The sequence below is a fragment of the Colossoma macropomum genome, unplaced genomic scaffold (genome assembly GCF_904425465.1).
Source record: "Colossoma macropomum unplaced genomic scaffold, Colossoma_macropomum, whole genome shotgun sequence".
Lineage (NCBI taxonomy): Eukaryota > Metazoa > Chordata > Actinopteri > Characiformes > Serrasalmidae > Colossoma > Colossoma macropomum.
In genome coordinates, this window is record NW_023495303.1 from 124,269 (window position 1) to 139,264 (window position 14,996).

At 41.4% G+C, this 14,996-nt stretch overlaps 1 protein-coding gene across 2 annotated transcripts in view; it reads right to left on the reverse strand.

The window, feature by feature from the left end:
- Window positions 1–10,009: 10,009 nt before the first annotated feature.
- The window catches only part of sh3bp4a (SH3-domain binding protein 4a), a 64,536-nt gene continuing 59,549 nt past the window's right edge, over window positions 10,010–14,996 (reverse strand). For both annotated transcript variants that reach the window (XM_036562037.1, XM_036562038.1), the window contains exon 5: window positions 10,010–14,019. In XM_036562037.1, the coding sequence (XP_036417930.1) occupies window positions 13,795–14,019 (225 nt within the window). In that variant the 3' untranslated portion in view covers window positions 10,010–13,794. The remainder of the gene's footprint in view (window positions 14,020–14,996) is intronic.

The following is a 14,996-nucleotide window of genomic DNA, read 5'->3' on the forward strand; positions in this document are numbered from 1 at the left end:
GAGAAACTGTAGAACAGACTCAGTTTATATCACAATACCTACATTTAGAGTCGGTTATTCATTCAGCCTAATGAGAAACTGTAGAACAGACTCAGTTTATATCACAATACCTACATTTAGAGTCGGTTATTCATTCAGCCTAATGAGAAACTGTAGAACAGACTCGGTTTATATCACAATACCTACATTTAGAGTCAGTTATTCATTCAGCCTAATGAGAAACTATGAGGTCTCAACTTTGAGTCTGACTTGACTACTAAAAAAGTCTTGAACATGAATAATAGTAGTCTCAGTCTTGGCTCTGACTCGACTACTACAAAGTCTCAGTCCTGATTCTGACTCAACTACTACGAAGTCTCCGTATTGATTCTGACTAAACTACTACATAGTCTCTGTCCTGACTCGACCACTACAGAGTCTCGGTCTTGATTCTGACTTGACTCTACTACAAAGTCTCTGTTTTGATTCTGATTTAACTACTACATAATCGCTGACTCGACTACTACAGAGTCTCTGTCTTAATTCTGACTCGACCACTACAGAGTCTTGGTCTTAATTCTGACTTGACTACTTCAAAGTGTCGATCTTGAGTCTGACTCGACTACTACAAAGTTTCGGTCTTAATTCTAACTTGACTACCACAAAGTCTCAAACTTGAGTCTGACTCGACTAGTACAAAGCCTCGATCTTCACTCTGATTTGACTACAACAAAGTCTCGGTCCTGACTCTGACTCAACTACTAAAAAGTCTTGACCTTGACTCAGACTTGAGTATAACAAAATCTATATCGACGAACAGAATGTGACAGTATTTTTCTTGGGTTATGTTAATACAGTGACTCACGCGAGTCAGTGACAGAGATAAACAGATGATCATGTAGCTCCCTCATCTTCGTCTTCTTCTTTCTCTCTTAGTCGTATTTGTTGACCGTTTGCTCTGGCCATGACTGGACAGTCTCAAGCAGGACACACACAAAGGAAGACTCAAGGCAAGACACACACGCACACACACACACACACACACACACACACACACACACCTACACACACACACACGCACACACGCACACACACACACACACACGCACACACACACACCTACACACACACACACACACACACGCACACACACACGCACACACTCACACAGAAAAGGCCATTTTTCAGCCCTGTGTTCAACACCTGCACTCAGAGCCCTCTGTCACAGAGAACCACTAATGGAGGCTTTATTCATCCTCCACTGCCTCCATTCACTCTACAGAGAGAGAGAGACTTGAAGAGAGAGAGAGAGAGAGAGAGAGAGAGAGAGAGAGAGAGAGAGAGAGTGAGAGATAGAGAAAGAGAGAGAGAGAGAGATAAAGACAAAAGAGAGAGAGAGAGAGAACAAGGAGAGAAACAGAGAGAGGGAGTCATAGATAGAGACATAGAGAGAGAGAACAGGGAGAGACAGAGAGAGATAGAGAGAGAGACATAGATAGACAAAGAGAGAGAGGTTTGTGGAGATATGGATAGAGACAGAGAGAGAAAGAGAGAGAGTGAGGGGTAGAGAGAGAGAGAGAGAGATAAAGACAAAGAGAGAGAGAGAGAGCAGGGAGAGACAGAGAGAGATAGAGAGAGAGAGACATCGATAGAGACATAAAGAGAGAGAGATATGTGGAGATATGGATAGAGACAGAGAGAGAGAGATCGAGAGAGAGCAGGAATAGAGACAGAGAGAGAGACAGAGAGAGAGAGAGAGAGAGAATGTGTGTGTGTGTGTGTGTGTGTGTGTGTGTGTGTGTGTATGTAGAGAGAGTGGTTGCCATGGAGATTGAACATCATCAAAGCGGGGTATTAGCATGTTGGGGGGAAATGTCCCCGACACGCATGTATTACTGTTATTTCGACTGTTTTGTTTCTTGTTTATACAGATAAAAACTAAAGTTCAGACCGAGTTCAGCCTTTGTAGCGTCTGATACTGTGTTTGTTTATGTTAATGCACTTCAGTCCATGGTTCTAGATAACAGTGAGTCGTACAGTGTCAGAAACCACATAATCAAGTCCTGATGTCACTGAGGTGAGTGTGTAATCTCGTACTTCCTCTCACTGCATTCCGCCGTGCCATCCTTGCGTTTCTACGTCATTATAGTAATGGAGGATGCGCATTGAACACATCTGGGTCAGTAAACAATCTGAAAAAACTGTATATTGTTGCACGAACACTTACAGTGAGACTTAAATACAGTAATACAGACGTGTTATGCTTTTAGCTTTTCCACGTAAGCGAGCTCACACTGCCTCAACAAGCTAGCTACCTTAACAAATGACCTAGAAGGTTATCATTTTCCTTCTGGCTCAAACCAAAACAAACACTTTCCCTCCAAATCTTCAACAAAACCAGATATTATTATTATTATTAGGGATGCATCAGTGCCCATATCGGGCCGATACCCTGCTCATTTACTTGCACTCAGAAAAATTCACAGGTAAGCGGTGGACGACGACCACCTTCGATTTTGGAATCGGGTCGAAGAGACATTTTCCATGGTATGTGGTTTGTGGGGGTGTGATGTTTCTCCACTGAGGACCGGAACATGCCGCATTATTAGCCTATTCTTCGGATCTCCGGTTCCAATGGAGCCATCGGCATGTTTCAAAGGATTTTCATTCCATCCCGGGAAGTAGACTAATTTTGTGAAATTTCATCCGGCTGGGAGGTTTGGTTTGGGAGTTATTAGCTCAGTTCCCGAAGTTCAGAACATCCAGTTCCCCTAGAACTGGAGCAAATAACTCCAGTTTCTGGTGGAGTTTTAAATCAGGGGATGGACTCATTGGAAAGCTTGGTCCCAACCCTTTCGAACGATACAAGGCACATGGGGGATACGAGATTCCGTTGTGGAGAAATAAGGGTTTTAAGTTGGCGACGAGATTCAGGGACCCCTCCCACCCTGGCTCAGGACCCCCGGAACCTCCCGAGGCCAAGTAAGACAGTGGCACATCCATACCCCCTGCCTCGCTTGCCAGTCCTGCCAACGGGGCACGAAAAGTGGCACCTGAAGCTCCCCCTGGATGAAAGATGTGATGAAAATAAGTCCCCAAAAATTCACCCAAGTGGCTGTTTTGGAGTGAAACGATGCTAAAAGATGCTGAAAATCTTTCTAAGCCAATGCCAACATCTGATACTAGCTGATACCATGTGATGTAAGCCTAGTGATCACGGGAAGCGTGAGCTCCTCGGATAGCGTCAGCCTCGGATGTGATTCCTGCTGTCGCTGTGCTGCTGCTGAAAGAAATAGATGAGGATCAAAACTATGAAAACTACTTTACTCACATCTGCACAGAAGAGCTTTTCTGACCCGCTCTACTTCATTTTAAATAGGTACTCAGTGTAGTATTGGACTCGGTATCGGCGAGTACTACAAAATAAGTACTCGGCCTGAAAGAAATGGCATTGATGCATCCCTTAGTATTATTATTATTATTATAATTATGTAAAACTGTCATGGACTCAAATAAGATAAGGAAGACAGCCCCCCTTGCCCCTCTCTACTTCACCACTTGTGACGAAGACCACTCTACTGTCGTCCTGTTGGCTAAGTGCACTGATCGCTTCATTTCAGCTACCATTGAAATGATTGAAATGTGGTGAGGCTAAGTTGCAAGTGGATGCATACAGTCAGTAAAGCAGTTAGCACCATGCTAATTGGTGGGGCTTAAGCTTCCATTACCTAAAACTAAAGGAGCAAAACTAAAACGACAGAAGCAAAACTAAAACGACAGAAGCAACCTTCAAACACCAAACATGTCGACAACATTTGGGTTAAAGGGAAAGTCTGGTGAATTTGATTGCTGAAGTAATTCTTGACAGAATGGGAGATGTAAGGCCAGACGAGGCAACTTGTTGGTAACTCTGATTGTGAGTTAATCTCTCTGTGAACGTTTATTTTTCCTCTCTGATTCGACTCATCAGCTCATGATCAGACCCATTCTTGTCCGATCATGAATATAAACAATCACTATATCGTCATCACGAGACAAGAAAAACATCTCCACTGGCTTTACATGTAAGTCTTAGGTCCTGCAAGGTGTTTCAACTTAAAAATGGCTCTTCTTTCATTTTGACTCATGGCTCATTGAACAAGTGGAGAGACTGTGTGGAAAGTGCAGTAAACTTTCAGTCCAAATCACGTTTGTGATATTTTATTATAATTTGAATTTGATGAAAGGTTGTCGTGTACAGTCTTGTGAAAAGTCTTGTACTAGTTTTTGGAAAGAGCACGTGTGAGCTGGCATCTGACCCACCACTTTCAAACTTTATGAAGTACTGAGTCGACGTCCTCCACCTTCTGACTGAGTTCAGTCCTCTTATTTCAGAAGAAATCTCTCCACTCTCTCTAAAGGGGCCACTGACCTGTTCACTTTCTGACCCGAACAGAACCAGTTTAAATCTCCAGTCGAGCTGGAAGGGGAGTCAGATTTTATACCAAACACTGAAGCGTCTCCAGTTTTGTGAAACCAAATTTAATATTATTATGTTTCATTTTCATATCCAGAATTATTAATATGTATTAAGGAAGTGCATTTCAAGAAAAATGTGATGTAAACCGAACGTATAACAAAAAGACAACAATAACTAATACACAAAAACACCCAGTTTTGGTTGTTAGGGTGTTGCTAAGTGGTAGCTTTGGTGTTCCAGGTGGTTGCTGGGGTTTTGCTAAGTGGTAGCTTTGGTGTTCCAGGTGGTTGTTAGGGTGTTGCTAAGTGGTAGCTTTGGTGTTCCAGGTGGTTGCTGGGGTTTTGCTAAATGGTAGCTACAGTGTTCCAGGTGGTTGCTAGGGTGTCGCTAAGTGGTAGCTGGGGTTTGTTAAGTGGTAGCTATAGTGTTCCAGATGGTTGCTAGGTTATTGCTAAGTGGTAGCTATGATGTTCCAGGTGGCTGCTAGAGTGTTACTAAGTGGTAGCTTTGGTGTTCCAGGTGGTTGCTGGGGTGTTGCTAAGTGGTAGCTTTGGTGTTCCAGATGGTTGCTAGGGTGTCGCTAAGTGGTAGCTGGGGTCTTATTAAGTGGTAGCTATGGTGTTCCAGATAGTTGCTAGGGTGTTGCTAAGTGGTAGCTACGGTGTTCCAGGTGGTTGCTAGGATGTGGCAAAGTGGTAGCTATGGCATTTCAGGTGGTTGCTAGGGTGTTGCTAAGCAGGTGCTTTGGTGTTTCAGGTGGTTGCTAGGGTGTTGCTTAGTGGTAGCTGTGGTGTTCCAGGTAGTTGCTGGGGTGTTACTGAGCAGCTGCTCTGGTATTTCTGGTGTTTGCTAGAGGGTTGATAACAGTTGCTATGGTATTCCTAGGTGTTTGCCTTGGTGTTGCTCTGAAGTTTCTATGGTATTCCAGGTCTTTGCTATGGTGATGTTAACCGCTATGGTGTCTCTGGTGCTATGGTGTTGCTAAGTGCTATGATCCTATAGTGTTCCAGGTGCTGAGTGCTAAGATTCGATGGTGTTCCAGGTGGTTGCTAGCATTCTTCTATCATGGTGACATAGGATATACACAGATGTACAACTTTTGTCCTCACAGTTCTGCCGTTCATCCCCACAGGAAAAATATCAGATTTTAAATGGTTGCTACATGGCGATCAAGTATTCAGTCACAAAGCTGTATACAATCCCTCCAGCCTGATCAGACAGAACATTCTGGAGTTACTTTGGTGAAGGAGAAGAAATGCAGTGCACAGTTCAATCCCTGTACAGTCACCAACTCCAGACGTCTAAGAGTTAATCATGTCCGCATCAGATTCCATGAATCCTTGTAACTGTCACTCATCTCATTCTCTGACGTAGGTCTTTACAACCCTCCTGACCTCCCCCCGCCGGCCATTCAGAGGCAAGCATTCACCCGTTTCCTGGCAACCGTAGCATGTGTGGCCTGGGCTCAGGGTGGGCCTCGTCGCCATGGTTACCAGCAACACACACTACGTGTGGCCCATTGGGATGCATAAGCAATTACGGGAACTTTTAATCGGCTGTGTTACGGAGAGGCCGGACAATAGTCATCGAATTGATTTATATAGAGAGGAATGCCACCTTTTGTTGACTAAGCAGGAATGCAGGGAAAAAAGTGCTGCCGTTTAGAAGCGAGTGATGAAGCTGTTTGTAGTGGAAACCGATAAGAGTGAAAGAGAAGAAGGAGGAAAGGAACAGTTTGTGTTTTGTGTAGTATCTACAAAAGAGAAAGAATAGAGAAGGCCACCGTGACTTATTAGACCTTATTAGCATTATCAGGCTATCTGTTTTCACACGGTACGTTTGGTCTCTCTGGACGTGAAGCGAAGGTTGGCTCAGAGGCCGGGACGTGACGAGGGTTTGGAGATTAACTCAGCTGTGAACAAGCCCTTAACCAGAGGGCTCATTACGCCCAATTTCCTCAGCCGCTGAAGACACTGCGAACGCCGTCCGCCGTCTGTCTGCGCCTTTGAAGCTCAACATGAAACACTTCAGTGCCCCGACAGCTTAAAATAGAGCTTATTCTCAGACGTTCCTTCTCCAAGGCTTCCTCTTTCCTGAAATACCTACCACCTGCCTGGGGATCCCTGGACAATATATATAAAAACAACATTATTACTAATAATTATATGAATTTATTTTCAGTTATATGAAAATCTCACCAGTGTTTTGGAGCTCAGAGGAAAGCATCCATATATGCCTGGCAACTTGTGTCATATACAAAAATAGCTACCTATATATGAATAACAATATGAAAAAACATTTTTCTATAACATATACAATTTAATGCAGTAATATATTTTAAATAACGTGGCCAGCTAACTCTATCCTGCTGGTGTGTGCAGCTGTGAGTGAACAGCTAGACTTCTTCAAACCTTTGCTTTATGGCTTAAACAGGCACTAGTATCAAAAAGAATGATTGGATAATTATTGTTTTATTGCACAGGTATGCAAGAGACTTCTCTGCTAATATATCCACTGGTGGGCGCTGTGGGCGTCTGCCGACTAGTCAAGGACACTGACAGATTTTAACTAGAAGTTTGTCAAAACATTTAGTTGGCTTGACAAAGCCGTGGTCATGGAATTCCAGGTGGTTGTTAAGGTGTTGCTATGTTATCCCAGGTGGTTGCTAAGGTGTTGCTATGTTATCCCAGGTGGTAGCTATTGTGTTGTTGGGCCTTTGCTATGGAATCCAACATTGTAAAAAAATTACATCATGTAGTAACAAGCAATTGAACTAGATTTAACTCAAAAATAATAATATTGAAAGAATCGTTCATTCAAAGTATTTATTTAGATTGAAAAAAACTAGTTAGCCTAGTTGTTACCACATGAAGTACCTGTTTTAGGTTGAATTGACGAGCCGTTTTTTACAGTGCAGGTGGTTGCTAAGGTTTTGCTGGGTTGTTGCTGTTATCCCAGGTGGTTGCTAAGGTGTTGCTAGGCCATTGCTATTGTATCCCAGGTTAGCTATTTAGCTAATTTAATTAGCCAGCAATCGAACTGCTTCCTCAGTTTGGAAGTTGAGAGTTGAGTAGAACATTTAAGCAACAGCATGCTTATTATAAAACAACAAAATAGAAGGAAGATACGAGTTAAGATTAGTTAGCCAGCTGGCTAACTGCTTCCTCAGGTTGGAAGCTTTTTGTGTTGATTTTTGAAAAGAGGAGATTCTTGTTAAGTCTATCCGTTATTTGCTGTAATACATTATTAGTTTACTTCTACATTTAACGTTTTAATTTAATCTTCAGTCAAAAGTAAAACTTGGCCCATTCTAAGCACTCAGAAAGCGTCTTATCACAGCAAATATGAGTAGCATACGTAGTTTATTGCTTCGGTGCTTTCATTGAGGGGACGCATCGTTTCTCTGTCATTCTGCTTTAACTGGGTTTGCTGGGTCATTGCTGTGTTGTCCCACGTGGTTGCTAAGGTCTTGCTAAGCCATTGCTATGGTATCCGGTATCCCAAGTTAAGCCTAAGATAAAATGCTTGTAGGAAAGTAGCTATGTAGCTCATTTTAATTAGCCAGCTAGCTAATTGCTTCCTTAGGTTGGAAGCTTTTTGTGTTGATTTTTGTAAAGAGATTTGTGTTAAGTCTATATAAATTATTTACGATAATACATTATTAGTTTACTTTTACATTTAACTTTTTATTTGGACCTCAAGTAAAAAGTAAAACATAGCCTGTGCTAAGCTTTCAGAAAGCGTCTTATCACAGCAAATATGAGTAGCATATGAAGTTAATAGCTTCCTAACTGGGTTTGCTGGGTCGTTGATGTATTGTCCCAGGTGGTTGCTAAGGTGTTGCTAGGCCATTGCTATGGTATCCCAGGTTAGTCTAAGATAAAATGCTTATAGGAAAGTAGATTTTTAGCTAATTTTAATTAGCCAGCTAGCTAATTGCTTCCTCAGGTTGAGTTGAGTGTTGAGTAGAACATTCAAGCAATAGCTAGCTTGTTATAAAACAACAAAAAAGAAGGAAGATAAGAGCTGTTTAGCTAAGATTAGTTAGCCAGCTGGCTAACTGCTTCCTCAGATCAGAAGCTTTTTGTGTTGATTTTAGTAAAGTGGAGATTCTTGTTAAGTCTATAACAGTTATTTACTGTAATACATTATTAGTTTACTTTTACATTTAACTTTTTACTTGAATCTCAAATAAAACGTAGCCCAAGCTAAGCATTCAGAAAGCGTCTTATCACAGCAAATATGAGTAGCATATGTCGTTTATTGCTTCTGTGCTTTTCTTGAGGGGACTCGTCGCTCCTCTGTCATTCAGAGGCTTTGCTGGATGAATTCTGGGTAAGAAAATCCCCAGGATTTTCTCAATTAGCTTCTTAATTAGCTCCAGCTATTGTTCCATTCTTCTCATTAATCCACAGCAATTAGAATCTGCTTCCTTTCACGCGCTGAATCAGTGTGAGATCCTTCGGCGGCGCGGCGGCTGTTCCACACGTTTAAATGGAGAGCGTGTTTGATTTCTGGTGTCAGATTGATCAAAGTGAAGAGCGCTATGTGTGCAATTAGTAATGAGGGAGAAGCTCCTGCCAGTGTAAGAGCCTCCAGCTTTCTCCAGCTTCTATCTTTTCCTGCACTGAATCCATCCTGAGAGCTTTTTAGTGCTGTAATGATGATGTGATGATGCTTCAGAGAGCTGTTCAGAACTGTGTGAATCTGTTAGAGGATTTATCTTTTTGGAAATAAATTCTAATTAAGTTCTAATGACACATCACCCACACAAACCGCACTTATAATAGAAGTCCATGGGCAGCTGCTGGACTGTGAATCTGTGCACTATGCAAAAGTCCATGTATTCAATACACTGTAATTCATGTTTTAGGAGGTATTTCTGAGGAGTTTAGATAGAAGATAATCCACTTACATGAAGAAAGAGAGAGTTCAAAAACTGATTAAAGCTACAGAGAAAACATGGCTCCTAGCAACCACCTGGAAGAGCTGGTAGACCCCAAAACTGCCCCCATCAGATAAACAGCACTTAAAGCTTTCATCTCTGAGAGAGAGGAGAAAATCAAGCTGCTTCAGATCTGAAAACATCCACAGGTGTTTCTGTCCATCCTTCCACTGTGAGAAGACGACTCAGCACTGTGGGTCCGAAAGGATGTGTAGCTGTCAAGAAGAACCTCACTGAGAAAAGGAGACGGACACATCAAACAAAGAAGCTGAACAGTGGACTGACCACCCCAGAGTCCAGACCTCAACACCACTGAATGTGTTTGACTGCTTCAGAAAACGATCAGCCAGCTTCTAAGACTGAACTTTGCCCATTGACGTCTATAATAAGCAAGTTTTGAGTCATCAGGCTTTTAAGTACAAGTTCAGGGATAAGTGTAGAACTTGGTGTCTGTGCTAATGGACAGTACAATTTGACAATGAAGTGTTCTTATTTAAAGATATCAAGACTAAACACTGATAAACACCGATTAGGCTAATGTTGCTAACGTCATAATCTTGCATACGAACTTTCTTGTATCATATCCTGATGAATTTATCAACAAATCATGCACTGAGGTCATATGATACCTGTAAAAGCCGACAGCTGCTTTATTGAGTCCATTGGAACAAAATGTACAGCACATTTGATTCAAAATATTACTAAACATTTGGCAGCAACTAAGACAATATGTGAGACATACCAGCCTAATTTTTCCAATAGTTACTCTCAAAATATAGCAAAAATCATAAATCTCATTGATCAGACTGAGCTCTACCCATTTGAAGAATATACAGCTATACAATCAGTCAGGCTACCACATGTTGACCCTGACACAGAGGCCAATGTCCAGCAACTGAGACTATAAACCAGAAATAATACAGCATTGAACTGATGATTAATTTGAGCAAATAAATCAGTGGGAAAATTGACAAGTAACAGTGGAAGTACAAAACAAGTAAAGAACGACAAAACTGACTAAAACCTATTTTTCTCTTCAGTACATAAATACAGACTCATACAGATTCCACACCGTTCAAGTAAAATAAAATGGAATAAGTGAAACAACTTGACCATGAATAATACTGCAACTTAACAAAATTCAACATTTTGGCAGTTAAAACCATTTTTCTACTTTCCTTCAGTCAGATTAAATGAAATGATGGACAGTTAGCTTAGCATAATGAACAGAAGCGGCTAACAGAGCTAGTGCTTGGCGCTGATTTACTGCTGTAAACCTTTCCAACACTACACAGCAAAAACTTGTGTGCTCGAAGGCAAACGCTAAGACTTTTCTGTCTTAATGAAAATGAAACTATTTAGCCAACTAGCTAAGCAGAGATAGCGATCCCCTGCAAACCAGCAAGACTAGCATAACACTGTTGTCGGAGGAAAACCGTATCTCCAAAAATAGTAACTTTATAGGAGAAGGAAAAAACATACTCCACTTTTAATGTAAGTCAATGGAACCAGACTTTTTGTCCAAGTAATTTTGGGCCACTTTCTTCGTCCATTCATCATGAAATTTACACGCAAACGAAAAGGGCAACAGGTATTTTCAGATTATGTCAAAAACTGAAAAATGAAAAATAAAATGGAGATATGAGGTTTTCTTCCGACAGCATTGACGCATGTTGTGTGTTGGATGCTGATTTGCTGGTCAGCTAGAATGACCATACTGGATGACCAGCTAAAGCAACACCAGAAGAGCATAAACCATCTTAAACCAGCATATAATGTATGCTAATCTGTTTCTTTCAGTAGGGTCCAGCAGAGTGTTGTTAGCTAGCTAGCTAGCAAGCAAACTAGCTTTAAAGCAGTTTGCAATTCTGAAGAAATGTTGCCACAAGGTAAAACATGAGTGTCCAAAAATCACTGCTACCCCTTTTAAACGAAGACGCTTAATGTGCTAAATTAACTTTCAATGGTACAAAAAAGCCATTGCTAATATCGTCTGAAGCCCTATTGGAGCTGGATTATCTTAGATTAATCTGAGGTGCTGTAATTTCAGTGATTACTAATGAGATCTGTGATTTTAATCCAGTACGAAGCTGCCATTAATCTTCTATTACCTTCTATATGTGGCTGAACTCTGAGCGTCTTCAGCAATAGTAGTCTTTTTCCAGTTGACATCACAGTAATGTCCATTTTTACTCTTTTTCACAGCCTGATGACAAGGCTAACAGCTAAATAAAGCTTTATTGACCCAATTCCTTTATCCTCCAGGTCAGAGGTGTCCAGTCCTCATCCTGGAGATCTACCACACTGCAGAGTTAACCTCCAACCATAGTCTATCACACCTTAACCAGGTAATGAAGGCCTTCAGACCCATCAGAGTATTAGAGCCTGGTGTGTTGGATCTGAACTCTCCAGGGTGGTGGATCTCCTGGACCAGGATTGGGCGCCCGCGCTCAAAGTCATGACCGGACTACTGAAATCCACAACAGTTCAGGGTATATTCCTTCCTGTATGCTATGATTATGCAGCATATATTGTTACTGCCGTTGATAACAGGTGTCACCTGTTTGTTTTGCGTGTGCTATTTAACATCTAGCCTCTCAACCTGTTCATAAGTTTGGCGCCATATAATGTCATCTAATGCTGAGGTAAACATCTGTGTGATGATGTTTGGATCTGGGCTATTTGGGGTATTTTAGGGAAACTACACAGATCCTTTATCCTGTACAAATTGGCCAGTAAAGTCTTGCACAAATTACATAACTGAGCTTTATTCGTTTAGCCTTATCTTCAGCTTCCGACTCAAGGCAAGCAGAAAAATCAGAGTTAAATGCCAACATCTCAAATGTAAATTCCACCAGTTTTTCAAACTTTCAACATAATGCAAATGTTGGGATGTAAACAAAGTCATTCAGAGTGGCTTGATGTGAAATGATTCGGTGTAGAGACTCAATACGAGTCGAAGTGTTAATAAAGAAAATGACTCAACTTAGAGTAAATAAGTTGCTGAAAAACTACTAGAGTTACTGTAAATTACAGAAAGAAGTTCAGTGTTCAATGTTTGACTGGGTTTGTTGGCTACCTAAGCTAACTCATTTGCTTACCTTGAATGTTATCCAGCACTTGCAATAGAACGTTTAAGAAACAGTTTGCTTATTAATCTAAAATAACAACATGAAATGCATATAGAAAAGGAACATAGTAGCTATTTGGCTAAGATCAGTTAGCCAGCTAGCTAACTGCCTCCTCAGGTTGCAAGCTAAGTAACTTCTGAGTTTATATGGAATGTTGATGATGGAAAATAGTGGAAAATCTGAAATAATAAGTTTTCTTTGGGGACTATTTTGCCTCATAACGCCCCGCATATTGTCTAACCCTCCACCATGGATGGATTTTGAAAATATGTTTTGACCAAATCTCAAAACTACCATTAAACAGTGTCTCAGACATCAGGCAGTGAATTCATAACCATTTCATGTAAAAACTTTCTGTGAGGGAGATTTTAGAGGTGGACGTCTGGTTTTCCTGAACCACTCTGAGTGACTTTGTTTACAGTCTAAACCGTTCAGTTATGTATATATTTGGGAAAAAATTGGTAGAATTCATCTTTAAACGATTACTTAACAGAACAAATGACATTCAGACCCCGAACCTTCTCCATTTTTTATCGTCGTTTTAAAAAGACGTGCAACATGAGGCCTAAAATCCAGGTTCTTGTCAAATCCAGAGATTGACGATTAGCATCCTACCACGAATGACTTTCTGTTGTGCATATATCCGTTTGAGATTGTCCATCTGTCTTTACCAATGCAGAAATATCTCATCCTTTCATAAGAAATGAAGCAGTTTTGGATTTTGAGCTGAATTTAGCAGTGAGATAACATGCTGTTAAAGCGAAAAGGCTTACGATCATTTGGCAATCAGATAAGGGAAGGGCTTAGAGGAGTGTTACTGCAAAAAGTAGACATCACGTTACAGAACGATGAGTTTTTCCATCAGTTACTGGAGAAAAAGAAAAATCCGTTCAGAAAAGTGTCAAAGTGATTCTAAAAATTGTCGCTGTGCCACAGTATATAAAAAATATATGTATCGCAAAGGAGAAGACTTGATAAAAACGCCTTGTAGAACTTCAAAATACAGCTATACTGAAACCACATTAGTGTTTTGGCTTGACTGGCTGACTATGTGTCCTATCAGGACCGAGGGGCGGAAGGGAATATGCAAAAATCCACGCAGGGATTGGACTGAGGTACAAATATGCAGATTAGGGGGTGGAGTCAATTGATAACACGTAAGAAACCCCGAGGTGAAAGCCAAGCAAGTCCTCCAGGATTGTGCGGACGAAGAGGTGATCCTTCTGTGATTGGACAGGGTGAGAAGGGGAGAAGGGGGCGGAGTCCGGGCTGAGCGTCCTCTAGATGGCGAAGTCGTCCTGAGGGGCGGGGCTGAAGGCAGAGCTTCGGAGCATGTCCAGGCAGTTGACGAGGATGAGGGTACCTGTGAGGTGCTTCCAGCGTTTGGTGATGGGGTTTTTCATGCGGTCCAGGCCCAGGTGCAGCTCCTGGATAACATCGCGGTAACTGTCGCCGATCTGAGCCGCCCACGTCAGCAGGAAGTCGTAGGCTGGCTTCCACATGGCCTGGGATTGGACAGAGAGCGTTAGCGAGAACATTTTGGCTGAAAAAAACTTTTCCACAGGTTTTAGAGAACATTAATAAAGGTTCTATAGATATTTTAAAAGTATTCAGAGTAATGTTCTCCCCATATTCGCACTGTTCAAGAAGGTTCTCCCTTACTCAAACCATTCTAGAATGTTTTCCATCCATTCTCAGTGTTCTACAAAGCATTCCTGGCCTTCATAGTCTTCTAGAATGTTTTCCAGCCAGTCACACTCTTCTACAATGGTCTAGATTGTGGCTCTAGAGTGTTGACTCCCTTCACAGTGTACTAGAATGCTCTCCTGATTCGTACCATTCTAAAACGTTCTGCCCTATTCACCCTGTTCTAAAATGCGCTTGCCCATTCACAGTGTTCTAGAATGTTCTCCCATTTACACTGATCTCCCACTCACACTTTTCCTGAATGTGCCCCCCCATTTCGCTGTTCTAGAATGTTCTTTTTCTTTCATACTGTCCCAAAAAAATCTATACCATTTACACTATTCTAGAATGTTTACCCCAAGGATGCCTGCATGGTACTGGAAGGGTTACACCCACTATTCTAGTTAACCCCCTGTTCTAGAACAGTCTCCAGCCATTAATACCAATCTAGAACATTCTCCACCATTCAAAACATTTTAGAATGTTCTCCCCCTTCACACAGTTCTAGATCATTCTTCTCCCATTTACACTGTTCTGGACTGTTAACCCTAATTTAAATTGTTCTAGAATGTCCCCCTCCCATTCAAACTGTTCTAAAATGTTCTACCCCATTCATATTGCATTTAATTATAATGTTCTCCTCATTCATACTGTTCTAAAATGTTAACCCCTTCATGCTGTTCTAGAATGTTCTTCCTCATTCACACTGTTCTGTTCTTACATGTTCCACCCCATCTACACTGCATTTAATTATAATGCTACCCTTATTCGTACTGTTCTAGAATGTTAACCTCCT